At 48.0% G+C, this 14,363-nt stretch overlaps 6 protein-coding genes across 9 annotated transcripts; 4 read left to right on the forward strand and 2 right to left on the reverse strand.

Moving 5' to 3' along the window:
- Window positions 1–29: 29 nt before the first annotated feature.
- Window positions 30–956, reverse strand: LOC117136119 (PRKR-interacting protein 1 homolog). The gene is made up of 2 exons (XM_033296818.1): window positions 750–956; window positions 30–685 (listed from the first exon to the last, which is right to left on the reverse strand). Exons 1-2 carry the CDS (start codon window positions 921–923, stop codon window positions 77–79), a joined length of 783 nt encoding a protein of 260 aa, XP_033152709.1. The 5' UTR covers window positions 924–956; the 3' UTR covers window positions 30–76.
- A 498-nt stretch (window positions 957–1,454) lies between these two features.
- LOC117138244 (protein clueless) lies at window positions 1,455–9,214 on the forward strand. Its single transcript, XM_033300194.1, has 7 exons — window positions 1,455–2,015; window positions 3,560–4,646; window positions 4,744–7,018; window positions 7,078–7,203; window positions 7,266–7,481; window positions 7,542–7,753; window positions 7,822–9,214. The coding sequence occupies exons 1-7, from the start codon at window positions 1,802–1,804 to the stop codon at window positions 8,042–8,044; spliced, it is 4,353 nt and encodes a 1,450-aa protein (XP_033156085.1). The 5' UTR covers window positions 1,455–1,801; the 3' UTR covers window positions 8,045–9,214.
- LOC117138248 (ubiquitin carboxyl-terminal hydrolase calypso) lies at window positions 9,156–11,265 on the reverse strand. Of its 3 annotated transcripts, none has more exons than XM_033300202.1 (3): window positions 11,026–11,264; window positions 10,677–10,960; window positions 9,156–10,617 (listed from the first exon to the last, which is right to left on the reverse strand). In XM_033300202.1, the coding sequence occupies exons 2-3, from the start codon at window positions 10,867–10,869 to the stop codon at window positions 9,395–9,397; spliced, it is 1,416 nt and encodes a 471-aa protein (XP_033156093.1). In that variant the 5' UTR covers window positions 10,870–10,960; window positions 11,026–11,264; the 3' UTR covers window positions 9,156–9,394. The 3 variants fall into 3 exon arrangements, with proteins under 3 accessions (XP_033156093.1, XP_033156094.1, XP_033156092.1); XM_033300203.1 differs by having other exon boundaries at window positions 9,395–10,617; window positions 10,677–10,935; window positions 11,081–11,265; XM_033300201.1 differs by having other exon boundaries at window positions 9,395–10,617; window positions 10,677–10,935.
- Window positions 11,266–11,349: 84 nt separating this feature from the next.
- Window positions 11,350–11,903, forward strand: LOC117138253. Of its 2 annotated transcripts, none has more exons than XM_033300213.1 (2): window positions 11,350–11,570; window positions 11,660–11,903. In XM_033300213.1, the coding sequence occupies exons 1-2, from the start codon at window positions 11,439–11,441 to the stop codon at window positions 11,768–11,770; spliced, it is 243 nt and encodes an 80-aa protein (XP_033156104.1). In that variant the 5' UTR covers window positions 11,350–11,438; the 3' UTR covers window positions 11,771–11,903. The 2 variants fall into 2 exon arrangements, with proteins under 2 accessions (XP_033156104.1, XP_033156105.1); XM_033300214.1 differs by having other exon boundaries at window positions 11,350–11,540.
- Window positions 11,904–11,995: 92 nt separating this feature from the next.
- On the forward strand, window positions 11,996–12,659 carry LOC117138254. The gene has a single exon (XM_033300215.1). The coding sequence runs from the start codon at window positions 12,287–12,289 to the stop codon at window positions 12,473–12,475; it is 189 nt and encodes a 62-aa protein (XP_033156106.1). The 5' UTR covers window positions 11,996–12,286; the 3' UTR covers window positions 12,476–12,659.
- A 56-nt stretch (window positions 12,660–12,715) lies between these two features.
- Window positions 12,716–14,335, forward strand: LOC117138249 (lipoyltransferase 1, mitochondrial). Its single transcript, XM_033300204.1, has 3 exons — window positions 12,716–13,293; window positions 13,440–13,901; window positions 13,962–14,335. The coding sequence occupies exons 1-3, from the start codon at window positions 12,736–12,738 to the stop codon at window positions 14,130–14,132; spliced, it is 1,191 nt and encodes a 396-aa protein (XP_033156095.1). The 5' UTR covers window positions 12,716–12,735; the 3' UTR covers window positions 14,133–14,335.
- Window positions 14,336–14,363: the final 28 nt, after the last annotated feature.

A 14,363-nucleotide genomic window follows, 5' to 3' on the forward strand; every position in this document is an offset into this window, starting at 1 on the left:
AAAAGTACTATAAATAAAACCGCACTGTGTTTTATTACTCTAGATAGGTTTATTGATAGGAATAGAACAGGAGGTACTACGGCACAGGCTTGTCTTGTTCTTGGTCCACATTTTGGGATTCCTTTGAAGCTTCAGTGCTAACTGATTCCCCTGGATTTGTGTCCTCTGAGCTTTTGGCAGTAGACTCCGCGCTGCTTGCTTCTGTATTTGAATTCACTGCCTCTTCATTCGGAGTTCCCTGAGTGCTATTGTCGTCGGATTCCTTGGAGGCCCCCTGTTGTCCTTCCTCAGGGCTACTTTCTGCCTTTTCTTCCGTGGGCTCTGCCTCGGAATCTGTGTTACTATCCTCTGAGGCTTCCTTAGCCAGTGGCTTCTTGTCCTCCCTCGGCTTTTTCGCCCTCTGTTTTCTCTTCAACCGTTTGGCTCGTTTCTTAGCAGTCTTTTCCTCGGCCGCGCGCTTGTTGTCGTCCAACTTCTGCTGGTAGGCTTCATCTGCTGCTTCGCGGGCACTCTGGTTCTGGATGTTCTTCTGGCGGGCGTACTCTTTGCGACGCAAGTGGCGGTACACATGAAACTCGCCGGAACCCGCTCCAGCACTGCTTCCCATCACATTCCGCACGAACGTGGGCACCGAAGACATGAAGTCCCGTTCGCGGCGCTGCTCCGGTATGACCACGGGCTTATCCTGGCAATAAATGGTTGATTAATGCGAATGTCCACCCAGCTAGCTATCCAAAGCAAACACATACCGGATTCTTCATGAGCTTCTCCAGCTTCAGCCTCTGTAGATCTGTGGCGGTTTTGATGAATGGCCGCAGAGGCTTGTCCTTCTCATCGGAATCGCTTTCTCCAGATCCCGCATCCTTTTTCTTTTTCTTTGTCTTCTGTTCGGGCTCTTTTACCAAATTCTTTATAAGCGACATGTTTGTTTAGTTAAAAACAGTATTTTATGTGTGGCTGTATTGCAAGTCGTAAAAAATGCACGCTGAATTAAAAAAAAAAAACTAAAAGGGGACTATGCTTGTTCTATAATATGATGTGCGTCAAATTAGCAAAACGATGGAATTTCAGGAAAACTTTAATTATTGAGATAATAGCATAACAGTGAGTCCAGCTATGAACCAGCCCATCCATAAAAGAGTCCATTACATTAATTAATTTCTTAACATTTTTGCATTGGAATTCACCTCCAAAATGGAAAAACCTCCCATGTTCCACATTCCACCGTTCCTCATCGACGCTAAAATGACGCACTTTATAAAAAGACTTAAAAATTAGTTTTGAATAAAGATAAGTTGGTATTGTTACCTCCTGTTACCTTTAAATAAATGTAATTATATATATTGGTATCATGTTTGCATGTGCATCCCCATCTCTAGTTGTTGACCATCTCCAATTACACATAGCAAATAACTAAATACTAACTACTGCAACCAGGCCACTGCCAGCGGTATATTTAAATTTTCAGCCGGTGGCCACACTCTCAGCCGTTAACAACATAACGCGTTATTTTCTAGCGAATCGGCCGATTTATATCCTCGACAAGTAATGTGCTGAAAAGAACAGAACTAGCAAAGACCCACTTGTCATAGATGCGTACGAGATCGTTAACGAAACAACAATCACGTTCGCAATCGACCAGAAAGACACTGAAAATCGAACCGAAATCACCCCGAGCTCGGCGAGCGGTTAGAGTTGTGTAACACGGACGGACGGGCCCAAAAAAAAAAAACGTGAACTAGAACTCTGTGTCTTCTCCGTTGGTTTTGTTGAGTTTTTGGCGAGCAGGTGAAGCAGAAGCATGGCGCTTGAAACGGAGGCGAAGAATTCAAATGCAACGGCCACGGGCGATGCAAAAGCAACAGCAACAAAGGCCAGCGGCAAGGCCAAGGAGAACAACAACACGGCCGGCGGCAAAAAGAACCTGAATCCGAATTCGAATCAGCAGAATCCGAATCAGAACTTGGTCAATGGCAATGGCACGGCTGCCGACGGGCCGGCAGCGAAGAAGAAAGGTGCGTTTAACTTTCCGCCTACGCCCATGTCCAACCAACCAACCGACCACCCACCCACTCACCAACCCATCACCACCTCCCCTTAGTTTTGCTGCCTTGGAAACTGCCTCAATATTTTATTTGCCACAAAAGCCAATCACATAACATTTTTAACATTACGTAATGGGCTTTTTCTCCCCTATAATGCCTTAAAAGCGGCACCCGTTGTCTATGCTTGCCCCTCCGCCCCCTTATACGAGCCTTCCCTCTCCCCCTCTCTCCTGAAACCGCGTGGGTTACAATTGCAATCGTAAGTGTGTGTGTGTGTATTAGAGTTAAGTGCGTGTGTGAGAACTGCAAGTGTAGGTTCCCTACCTCTCTCGCTCTCTCTCTTCCTCTTGGCATGGCAACGCACATGTTATTAACCCGGCAACGACGCGAAATGTTCATTAACCCCCCGGGCGGATTTCTTGTTGCTTTTAACCTACAATTAACACGTGCGCGGCCCGAAATGCATGCACTTAACACACGCAAATTGTTCGACAATTATGTAAATCATGTTTTCTATCCGTAGACGCATCGCTCTACACTTTGTCTCTTTCTCTCCGATTTCCTTGCGGTTAATGAACATTGTACTTATCACTTTTGCTTTCTCCTCTCCCACTCTCTTTGCCTCTCTCACTATCTCTCCCTCTCTCTAGCTCTATCCCTGTGTATCTCACAGTGCTGTAATTTAGTATACGGCTGTTGAAATTAGCATGGTCGTGTTAAACCCATTCCGTTTTCCTGAGAGATCGAAAGGAGATTGGATTATTCGGTGGACTGTTCGTACGGACTCCGAACGAACCCGGCCCCTTTGGCCTTATCAGCTCGCTTGTCTCTTTCTGTTTGTTTTTCTGCTGTTTTGTTGTAAATGTATGTATTTACATATACCTTCATATGTATATGCAAGCACACAGCTTGCCGGCGAGCACAGACACACTGAGCGGCGAAAGTGTGCGAACAGTATTATTATGTAAAAATCGGAACCAGGAGGTAGAGGCGAATACGCACCTCTTTCTTAAATTATTATTATATATTGCCAGAAAATTATAGAACAAAAACGTGTATCTTATTTGCATTACCTTTAATTCCCTGATTGCTAACTAACAACATTTTTCAAATTAAATCATTAAAGCCACTATTTATAAATTAAGAATGGTTAACATTAAATTCTAACATAAACATGGTAGCAATGCTTTGAAATTTAAATTCTTGAGAATAATCTTAATAATAATCTTATCTTAAACACAATAAAAACATAATAAAAAACCCTACTTGTGTTATAACAAATTGTCTTTTAACAAATAGATTTTTCAAAACGAGTGACTCAATCATCATTTAGACTACCGACTCATCAGGTCGGTAGTCTAAATAATATATTCATACAAGATTCTTCTGGGGGACATGGAAACAAAAGTCGGTCCAAAGTTCACGTTCCTCCGCATACATCGAATAAGTTACACAATCTCCATATGCCTTTCCCAATATTGACTAACAAATTACTTTTTCATCGCCCCATGCAGGCAAGAAGAACCGAAACAAAAGCCCACCTGAACCCACAACCGAAGCCGCTCTGAGCAACGGACACGCCGAGAAGCCCACAGCGGTGGATGCAGTTGAGGACAATGCCGATGCCAATGCCAATGTTGAGAAGCCGCAGGATGGAGGAGCACCGGATGCTGAGGCTGATGGTGATGACATTGACCTGGACGCCCTGCAGGACATTGGCATCACGGTGAACATCAGCAGTCCCGGCGCCGATCTGCTCTGCGTGCAGTTGTCTAGCATGGAGCTGGTGCAGGAAATCCACCAGCTGCTGATGGACCGCGAGGAGACGTGCCATCGTACATGCTTCTCGCTGCAGCTGGACAACGTGACGCTCGACAATTTCGCCGAGCTCAAGGCAATCAATAACCTGGAGCAGGGCTCGACCATCAAGGTGGTGGAGGAGCCGTACACCATGCGAGAGGCCCGTATTCATGTGCGCCATGTCCGTGATCTTCTCAAAAACCTTGACCCGGCCGACGCGTACAATGGCATTGACTGTACTTCGCTGACCTACTTAAACACGATCACTCAGGGTGATTTGTTAGACAAGAAGAGGACGCGACCGGACTCTGTGGATTGCACTCCACCGGAGTATGTGACTCCGGGTGTAAGTGATCCGCCAATTCTGCCATTGCATCCAAATGTGAAGAACGCCAAGGGACCGCAGGCTCTCAAGGTACTGACGACATCCGCCTGGAACCCGCCACCCGGTCCTCGCAAGCTGCATGGTGACCTCATGTATCTGTACGTTGTCACCATGGAGGATAAACGATTCCACATCTCAGCCTGTTCCAAGGGCTTCTACATCAACCAGTCGACAGACGACACCTTTAACCCCAAGCCCGACAATCCCAGCCACCTCAGCCACTCGCTGATCGATCTGCTTTCCCACATATCACCATCGTTCCGACGTGCCTTCCAGACCATCCAGAAGCGACGCACCATGCGTCATGCATTCGAGCGGGTAGCCACGCCCTATCAGGTGTACCAGTGGGCATCTCCCATCCTGGAGCACACAGTGGACGCTATTCGCGCCGAGGATGCATTCAGCTCAAAGTTGGGGTAGGTTGGGCAAAAAGATTTTAATAGTATAACTACATATATGTTGACAAAGTAATACTAATTATTAATTGGTACACTTGATCCTTCCATCCCACAGCTACGAAGAGCACATCCCCGGACAGACACGCGACTGGAACGAAGAGCTGCAGACGACGCGGGAACTGCCACGTAAGACACTGCCAGAGCGCTTGCTGCGCGAGCGCGCCATCTTCAAGGTGCACGGGGACTTCGTGACTGCCGCCACAAGGGGCGCCATGGCCGTTATCGACGGCAATGTGCTGGCCATTAATCCCGGCGAGGACACCAAGATGCAAATGTTCATTTGGAACAATATCTTCTTCTCGATGGGCTTCGACGTAAGAGACCATTACAAGGAACTGGGCGGCGATGCAGCCGCCTTTGTTGCCCCTCGATACGATCTGCACGGCGTGCGTGTCTACAATGCCGTTGATATTGAAGGATTATACACTCTGGGAACCGTCGTAGTTGATTATCGCGGCTACCGTGTTACCGCCCAATCTATTATTCCCGGAATTCTAGAGCGGGAGCAGGAGCAAAGCGTCGTCTACGGCTCTATTGACTTTGGAAAGACGGTGCTCAGCCATCCCAAGTACTTGGAGCTTCTTAGACAAGCCGGTAAGCATCTGAAGATCTTGCCACACGTAGTGCTTAACGAGCGGGATGAACCCGTGGAGCTGTGCTCCTCGGTAGAGTGCAAGGGTATTATTGGAAACGATGGCCGACACTACATCCTCGACTTATTGCGCACGTTCCCGCCAGACGTGAACTTCCTGAAGCTTCAGGACGTGCAGCTGTGCAAGGAATTAGTTGATATGGGCTTCCCTATCGAGCACAGGCACAAGTTGTGCTGCCTGCGCCAAGAGCTGCTGGAAGCTTTTATCGAGGATCGACATGTTAACTTTATTCGAATTGCCGCTGCGCACCTTCAGCAGCTTACTACCATAAAGCAGTCTGAAAAATCGGAGGCGAATCCTGCTCCAGCCTTAGAAGGAGCAGAGGCGGCAAGTAAAGTAAACGGAGCTGAAAAACCCGATGACAAGGACAAGAAAACCGAAGATACGGAGAAGAAGGAGAGATCCACTTCTGGTGAGACCAGGACCGCCGCCATGGTTAATGCCATTCGGGAGGCACAGTGCAACGTAGCTTCTTCGAATGAGGTGCAAGCTTCCGAGGTAGTTAAACGGGCTTGCGCCGCTGTTGGATCGCTGAAGGAGAAAGAGTTCGACTTCCGCTTCAACCCCGACGTATTTTCGCCCGGCATTCGTCACGTGGATGGCGAGGAGGGCACCGTAAGCTCGCTGGCCAAACAGAAGGTGCTCGTGCAGGAAGCAGCCGAGTTCCTCGTCCTTACGCAGATACCCGCCTTTATCAAGGAACATATGTCCCATTCATCGTCACCAATCGATGGCCAGAGTCTAACGGAATCCTTGCACAGTCACGGCATCAACGTGCGTTATTTGGGCAAGGTTATTAAAATTTTAAAAGATATGCCTCGCATGGATTACCTACATAGGATCGCTGTCCTCGAGCTGATCGTACGGGCCACCAAGCACATCTACTATACGTACATGCAGAATACAGAGCCGCTGCACCTCTCTGCCGCCATCAGCCACTTCCTCAACTGTCTGCTGACCAACGGACCCGTCAACCCGGCCGTTAGCAGCGAGGAGGCGCACAAGAAACGCGGGAACGGCGGTAAGCACAACAAGCACAAGTCCTCCAAGGGCGGTAAGGGTCAGCAGCAACAGCAGGCGACAGGCAATCAGAATGGCAGCTCGTCTGGCTCCTCCAATGGTTCATCCGCATCCGATTGGACTCTGATGACGCCCCGATCCCTGTGGCAGCAAATTCGTAAGGAGGCCAAGGTCTACTGGGACTGGGAATTGGACTGTGACTCGATTGAGACCGCGGTCTCCAAGTTCGGCATCCTGCGTATCAGTCTGATGCGCGCCTTCTGCTTGAAGGTTGGTATTCAGGTGCTGCTGCGAGAGTACAACTTCGAGTCCAAGCACAAGCCAACCTTTGGCGACGACGACATCGTCAATGTGTTCCCAATTGTGAAGCACATTAGTCCCCGGGCAACCGACGCCTATAACTTCTACACCACGGGCCAGGCCAAGATCCAACAGGGCTTGTTTAAGGAGGGCTATGAGCTAATCAGCGGAGCCCTCAACCTGCTGAACAACGTATTTGGCGCATTGCACCAGGAAAACGGATCCTGCCTGCGCATGCTGGCCAGGCTCAGCTACCTCTTGGGCGATGCCCAAGATGCTCTAGCGATCCAACAGCGAGCAGTGATCATGAGCGAGCGGGTGAACGGCATGGACCACCCATCGACCATATTGGAATACGTATGTGCCTTTGCTGCCCCTTCTAAGTTCAATTAATATCTGTATTCTTCCTTCTTTAGACACACCTATCACTCTATTCGTTTGCTAACGGACACGTGGGAATGTCCCTTAAGCTGCTGTACAGAGCTCGCTATCTGATGGTGCTCATCTGTGGTGAAGATCACCCGGAAGTGGCACTGATCGATGTAAGTTTACCAAGTTAGTTGAAAATTTGATTAAAATCCAACCGACTTACCTTTATTTTCAGAGCAACATCAGTTTGATTTTGCATGCGCTGGGCGAATACGAGTTGTCGCTGCGTTTCATCGAGCATGCCCTCAAGCTGAACCTGAAATACTTTGGCGACAAGGATATGCACGTGGCCCTCAGCTATCACCTGATGGCCCGCACACAGTCCTGCATGGGCGACTTCCGCTCAGCGTTGAATAACGAGAAGGAAACGTACTCTTTCTACAAGTCTCAGGTTGGTGCATACTAAGCTAGTTCTCGATAAATCAAGCTGAATACTATACTTTATAAACAGTTTGGCGAGAACCACGAAAAGACCAGGGACTCGGCCGAGTGCCTGCGTCTTTTGACCCAGCAAGCTGTGCTGCTGCAGCGCAAGATGAACGATATCTATTCCAGTGGCAAACTGACCAGTGACCTGCCGCCCATCCACATCACACCACCGTCGATGGGCTCGGTCCTGGACATGTTGAACACCATCAATGGCATTCTGTTCGTAAAGATTAGGTGAGAATTTCAATGGGTTGCCTTTTCACAGGGGATTTTCTAACTTGTATTCTAATTATTAATCATAGCCGAAAAGACATTGTCAAGGTGCGCAGTGAAATTGAAAAGCATTTCAAGACCGATAGCACTGAGAACGAGGTGGATGATGCTATCAACTCCATTGTGGCTGCTGCTAACAACAATGGTGAAGTCGAGGATGCGGTCCCCAAGGATGTCAAGGAGCAGCCAGAAGCAGGCAAGCAGCTAACAAATGGCGACAAGGCGGCAGCCACTGAGGCGACTTCAAGTTGAACGCTCCCCAGGGGCGATGTTTAACAAAAAGAAATCGAAAATCCCAACAAGTCACAAAATTTGCCGCCTATTCATTGCATTGCCGTATCGTTAATCGTATTTTGGGACTGAGCAAAATGAATGCATTCATGTTTTGAACTACTACAGCAATGACCTACCACCAACTGCAACATCAAAAAGTACCAACATCGTAATAAAACATAATTGTATATGTTTTTCTTAAAGGCTGCTCTTGTACTGCTCACACACATCGCATCGCGTCGTATTTAAGAATACGCATAGAACGTCCTATAACCATTTATGGCATAGGTCAATAAAGTACTTTTAGACTTAGTCAAGCAAACTATCAGCAACACTATTAAGCATCCTATCCAACACCTACAGCCCGATATCACCCTAAAATCAGCTCTAACTGAAAGTTGACTTGTTTTTGAACGCAAAAAGTCGTCTAGCTCTAACACATGTATGTTTTGCCAAACCATTTGCAAATCCGTCAAATGCCTTTTATAGTTTGTAATCAATTGCACGTAATCACATCCGTTACTCTTAGTTACTAGATGATTCGTTGAAAAGTTTGTAGCAGGAAGATATATTCTCGATCAGGATTACCAGCCACGTCCGTCTGTCTAGAAACTAGCTTTCTTGTCACGCTTAGTTATTTAAAAACATTCTTACTTTAAACGCAAAAAGCAGTCACGCCCAATTATGGTTTTTATTTTACTATTTTGGTTATTACTATGGTTATTATTTTACTATTCTATACTATTTTACAATATTCCCCGCTATGCCAAAAAATTGTAGAGATATCTTCCTAGCACCTCCCACTAGTCGAGTAACGGGTATATGATAGTCGAACAAGTCGACTATAGCGTTCTCTTGTTTTATGCATTGTTTTTGTTGAATCAACTTTACAACGAGTGCGACTAAATATTTTACAATAACGTTAGGATTCACCCGATTGGAAAAAGAAACCCGAGGAATTATTGAAGGATTACGTTTTTGTTATACAACTATCATATAGATATATATCAGAATATATATATATTATTCATATGTAATGCATACACATTTGGGTCCTTTGTCTATCAAGGACCACATGAAAATCGATTCGTACGAACAAAATGGTTTTTTATTATTAAAAAGGTCGAAGTGCGATCAAATAAAAATGAAGCTGCCAAGTTGATTTCGTATTTAAAAGAAACGCATTTGTGAATGTCACTAAAACTAAACTTATCCGATCTTATGGGTAAATGGTGCTTCTTGGTGGGGGAAATTGTAGAAAAACAATACTGGAATGAATGGTCTTAAAAATGCAAACTGTATTCTTAAAAACATGTACATGCTGTACGCCTACTTCCGTTTTCTGCACTTGTTGCGTCCCTTCCGCCTCCTGCCTGGCGTTTTGCTTGGCGACTTGCCATTCTTAGCGGCCGCAGCCTGCTGTTGCTGAGTCTTGGGCGTGGAAGCACTGGCTCCTGTGGTGCTTCCGCCCGCACTTGCAGTGTTGCTCTGCTTGCTGATCCGATTGGCTGCACCCTGGCCACTGACTTTCTTCGATGGAAGCAAATGCTGGCTGACCAGCTCGCCCAGGACGCCCTGGTGGGCCAGCATAGAGAGGAACGTGCAGATGAACTTATCGTAGTTGTGGGTGCGTCGACTGGCGTCCACCTTAAACATGTGCCTCCGATCGTTTTCGTCGGCCAGGTGCTGCTCATTGATGGCTATTTCCGTGTCTAGGTTCTTGAGAAGCGATTGCAGATCACGTGCAGTGAAAGCGCTTGGCTCCAATAATGTGGTGGGTGTATCCGGACGTTGTGAGTCTCCGTTCCCCGATTCGCCCTGCTCGTCTGCCTTTAGAAGTTTCTGCAGTGTCCCGGACACGATTGCTTGGTTTGTGCGCAGCATCTTAAGTTTATGTGTTATGGCGATCCGCCTGTCTGGCACTACGGCCATGAGATTGAAGCGTATGTCCTGTTCGCCGGTCGCTATTCCCAGTCGCTCAGCCATCACGCGTCGGAACTTATCTGTCCAATCCTCGCTATCCTCCCAGCCGCCGTGATTCATGGGGTACGGTTTCAAGCCATCCAACTCAAATAGTTGTCCATTGATAGGCACAAAGCTAACGAAGTGAAACGCCTCACCGGTGAAGCGACAGCTTGAGACGCCAGCTCCTGTCCTTTCCAGTCGGCGCCGAGCCTGCGGCATTGCATGGGAGTTGTGCGCGCAAGCCAGCTCCGGAGTGTTGCCAATAGCCAGCCCCTTATTCTCCGGACTCATGCCTTTGGTGTGGGTTTTTAATCGACTCAAGGTGTCGCCCAACTGAAGATTGTTCTCGTTGCAGTTCAGGAGCACCGAAAGCAAGGCGTGTGTGGCACAGCTATTGGGGACTACCTGCTGGGCGAAGAAAATGCTGGAAATGGCCTCCTCATCCTTGACGAATATCTCAGCAGTTGTCTCCACAATTTTGCGTCTGGCACGTCGCTCTTCGATCCAGCGGAAGAGAAATATGAAGCCATATGGACTCTCGATGGGTTTCTGTAGGTCGTACACCTCCTCCACCTGTACATCGTGACCTAAGGATGGTAGGTATTTTAATAGGATGTGTGGAACAAGACATATTCAAATAGATTACAGCCAAAATCCTTGAGAAGCAGTGTGAAGAGACCTGGGTCGGACTCCAGCTCCAACCAACCGTCCGCCAGTTGGGCCATAGGCATAGTGGTGGCTCCTGAGGCCGTGGAAAGTAGCGCATTGTGGCTGAGACTGCTGTTGCCTGCCGCCACTCCGGCCGCCTGGGCGCCACTACCTCCTCCAGCAGCGTTCATATTTGTATGGCTTATACAATTGTTGCGAAAATATCCGAGATGCTACTTTAATTTCGTTTTTGTGCACTGAGAAGGAAATACACATAAAAATCTATCAAAGAATTGTTAACGTATGTTGTTTTTTGGCATTAATGTAATAAAAAATTAAATAGTTACCGGTTATACTCATGAAAACGTCTTCAATTGTTTGTTTTCGTATGCGGCAGCTTACATTTATTGTTGCATAGAGCATAAGGACGTCGGTTTTCTAGTTTTCGGAGCAAGCCATATACTGGCGATAACCGTCCGGAAGTTAGGCCCGTCGGCTGCAGGTTGTCTTTTGTCCCCAATTCATTTTAAATATAAAAATATTGCCGATTTGGACCAAAATAGTTTTTTGCGCTTCCTCTTATCTGCCTTTGCCATTCACAAGACCACGTAAATTTCAACAACGATATTCAGCCGTTGCGCGGCGAATGGCATACAACTGCAACGATCTGGTAACGCTTGTATGAGTTTACAGTCAGCTGTTATTCACGTAACTTTTACTTTTCCCTTGGCTTTTTGGTAGAAATTCAATTGCTGTTGCTATGGTTCGACCAACACTAGTTGCGCTGGCTAAGCGCGTACCGCTCATACACTTCCGCAAGGGTGGAGCAGGAGTGCCGGGCGCCCAGACAGCAAACCAGAAGGCAAGTTCCCAGGCAGCAGGAGGCAAAAAGGTTAACCCAGCCCATTTCATTACTACACAATACCACGGCTTATTCTGTGCATCATAACTAATCTTCGTACTTGTCTCTTATACGTTTAGTTGGCCGGTGGACCAGCAATTGAGGACTACGAGCTGCCGGCACGATTTGCCCGCAAGCCAATTGATGCCGAAGAGGCGGCGTACATCAATAATGGGGGTATTCCAAAGTGAAGGGGCTCCCAAAGTGTGCTGCTCATAAAATATAACACATGTTAATGTCACAGCTGTTGTAGACGTCTCGGATTATCACACATGTTTAGCGTAAATTATACAAGTTCGAATTAAAAAGATTAAAATAAATTAATTGCGGCACCAGAGTGCCGTTTTTTTTTTTTTTGTAATGACCAGAGCTTTCGTCGTTCGCTGCGAATGGCATTTGGGGACCGTCGAGAAGAACAAGAGCAGCGAGCACCACTGCTCATCTGAAACGAAAGCCAATCGGTCGTGATATTCCCACACGCGCAGCTGCTTTTCGATCGGCTCTGTGTTCGTTCGTTTGTTTGTGCTATAACTGCTACCCCCGCCCACTGCGATCATCCGCCTTGCCCCCGCCCCCTCCCGTGCGCCGCGAACAAAGAGTGGAAAATTTTGGTGTCAGCTGAAAAGGAAACCCTTTAGCCATCTTATTTGGGCCCCGTAACGCTGCGGCCCCCCGTAAACACCGGATTCGTTGTATCCCCCACCTGGATGGGTGTGAGGCGTAGTATGCCAGTGAACTGTGCCAACAAGGACTGCCTGGGTCTCCGTAAGCGTGTCTGTGGTCTGCATCAAACCTGGAAGTGGCTGCATCAGACGCCCGCCCTGCACGAATACCTCATCTCGGCCAGCTCCGTGGCTGCAAACACATCCCGAGCCACTAAGAACGCCACAGTCTAAAGTCCAGAGCGACCAAAGCCATTTAAAGACCAAAACGAATACATAGCGTAGATAGTAGACCATACATAACCTAAAGAAGAGCGCACACAGAGACCACACAGAACCGGGCAGACGACAACCGTAGAAACCAACCAACCAATCAACCCGTCAAGAGCTTTTTTCGACACCATTGACCTTGTTTCGCTTGCAAGTGCATTGTGTCTCAGATCACCTGGCAACAGAAATCACACACCCGTTCGCCCCACTTCCTTGTGTAAGCCATGAGCATGCTGTTGCGACGCAATTCCAGCCAGCTGCGGCTGCTCCTCTCCTCCGCCGCTCAGGCCACGCGCCTGGCATCCAGCGGAGTGGAGCCACCCTCTGCTGGGCAGCAGGAGATTAGGAAGCAGAGACGCCAGCCACCGCCCGTGGTGCCCGATTCGGAGATCAAGAAGTCCGTGTTCATCTCGCAGTCCAGCGATGTGTTCACCAACCTCGCTCTGGAGGATTGGCTGTACAAAAACTTTGACTTCAGCCGCCACCATGTGCTGCTGCTGTGGGCCAACGATCCGTGCGTGGTCATTGGTCGCCACCAGAATCCCTTCACCGAGGCCAATGTTTCGCGGCTGGTGGAACGCGGCATCACACTTGCCCGCCGCAATAGTGGCGGTGGTGCGGTGTATCATGATCTTGGGAACCTCAACTGCACCTTTTTCTCGCCCCGAGAGCGCTACGATCGCAAGTACAACCTGAACATCGTGACCAGGGCCTTGTTCCGCGAGTGGGCCATCAAGGCGGAGATAAATGAGCGCGACGACATTGTAGTGATGAATAAGAAGGTGAGGAGGAGCGGTGGCTCTTATCAAGGAATGATGCGACCCCGGCTGATCCCTCACATTGGCGTCAGCCCACTTAACCAACAGCTGGGGCTGTGCATCTGGTCTTTATTTGCCCACTCAACGAGTATGCCCTTGTTCAATTACAGATTTCCGGTACTGCGGCCAAGCTGGGACACCCGAACTCGTACCATCATTGCACCATTCTGGCCAGCGCCAACAAATTGCACTTGGGCGAATCTCTGGTGCGGGAGCCGGCCAATTACATAAGCAAGGCCACGGCTTCGGTGCCGTCGCCCATCCGCAACCTGGTTGATGTCAATCGCACGGTGAACGTTGCTCAGCTGCGTTCCGCCGTGGGCTACGAGTACTTGAGGACGGCTGCAACGACACTGGAAGACGGCGGCAGCAAACAGACGATGCAGCAGCGCGGCTTTCAGCTGGTCAATCCCACTGAGAAATGGTTTCCCGGCATTGAGGAACTGCGCTACAACTACAGCTCTTGGGACTGGGTCATCGGCAAGACACCCAAGTTCACCGTGCAGAAGGAACTGGAGGTGAAGGGCGATGAGCAGGACATGAAACTGAAACTAAGCGTGGAAGTGGAGGCGGTATGTTTTGTTTTGCCTTGTTTTAGAGAATTATCACTTATTCTTCTACTTAATTTGTAGGGATTAATGAAGGAGATCGGCATCCAGCTGCCGCAGAGCGATCAGCTCGTCCCGGTGGTCACTCCGCTCCAGGGCAAGCCCTACAACGAGGAGAACCTGAACGGAATACTTGGCGCCCTGAAGCTCGTCAGCGCATCGAATGTGAAGCAGGCAATAAACGGATCAGCTTGATTACTGTTGTGCTAGCTCGAAAAATAAACAAAAAAAATATATAATCCTTTTTAGAGCACTAACCACGCTAACGTAGATATAATCTTTCCAAGAAACAATATTACTAACCTAGTAATTAAGCGTTTTACAAACAAACTATTTACTTTTGTTACCACGTTTTATATAAAAGAACTGCATTAAATGTTTAAACATTGAATATTAAATCAAACTGCCGTATTATTTAAGACTATA

This window comes from Drosophila mauritiana, chromosome 2R, assembly GCF_004382145.1.
Source record: "Drosophila mauritiana strain mau12 chromosome 2R, ASM438214v1, whole genome shotgun sequence".
Taxonomy (NCBI): domain Eukaryota; kingdom Metazoa; phylum Arthropoda; class Insecta; order Diptera; family Drosophilidae; genus Drosophila; species Drosophila mauritiana.

What these genes read in the sequence shown, in the direction of transcription:
- LOC117138253 (XM_033300213.1), top strand. Translation starts at nt 11,439, where the DNA reads ATGGTTCGACCAACACTAGTTGCGCTGGCTAAGCGCGTACCGCTCATA. An exon ending in AGGCAGCAGGAGGCAAAAAG is followed by an intron (nt 11,571 to 11,659) that starts GTTAACCCAGCC and finishes TTATACGTTTAG; the next exon opens with TTGGCCGGTGGACCAGCAAT.
- LOC117138249 (XM_033300204.1), top strand. Translation starts at nt 12,736, where the DNA reads ATGAGCATGCTGTTGCGACGCAATTCCAGCCAGCTGCGGCTGCTCCTC. An exon ending in TTGTAGTGATGAATAAGAAG is followed by an intron (nt 13,294 to 13,439) that starts GTGAGGAGGAGC and finishes GTTCAATTACAG; the next exon opens with ATTTCCGGTACTGCGGCCAA. An exon ending in TAAGCGTGGAAGTGGAGGCG is followed by an intron (nt 13,902 to 13,961) that starts GTATGTTTTGTT and finishes CTTAATTTGTAG; the next exon opens with GGATTAATGAAGGAGATCGG.
- LOC117136119 (XM_033296818.1), bottom strand. Translation starts at nt 923, where the DNA reads ATGTCGCTTATAAAGAATTTGGTAAAAGAGCCCGAACAGAAGACAAAG. An exon ending in AGAAGCTCATGAAGAATCCG is followed by an intron (nt 686 to 749) that starts GTATGTGTTTGC and finishes ATTTATTGCCAG; the next exon opens with GATAAGCCCGTGGTCATACC.
- LOC117138254 (XM_033300215.1), top strand. Translation starts at nt 12,287, where the DNA reads ATGGGTGTGAGGCGTAGTATGCCAGTGAACTGTGCCAACAAGGACTGC.
- LOC117138248 (XM_033300202.1), bottom strand. Translation starts at nt 10,869, where the DNA reads ATGAACGCTGCTGGAGGAGGTAGTGGCGCCCAGGCGGCCGGAGTGGCG. An exon ending in GCTTCTCAAGGATTTTGGCT is followed by an intron (nt 10,618 to 10,676) that starts GTAATCTATTTG and finishes TACCATCCTTAG; the next exon opens with GTCACGATGTACAGGTGGAG.
- LOC117138244 (XM_033300194.1), top strand. Translation starts at nt 1,802, where the DNA reads ATGGCGCTTGAAACGGAGGCGAAGAATTCAAATGCAACGGCCACGGGC. An exon ending in GCATTCAGCTCAAAGTTGGG is followed by an intron (nt 4,647 to 4,743) that starts GTAGGTTGGGCA and finishes TCCATCCCACAG; the next exon opens with CTACGAAGAGCACATCCCCG. An exon ending in CATCGACCATATTGGAATAC is followed by an intron (nt 7,019 to 7,077) that starts GTATGTGCCTTT and finishes TTCCTTCTTTAG; the next exon opens with ACACACCTATCACTCTATTC.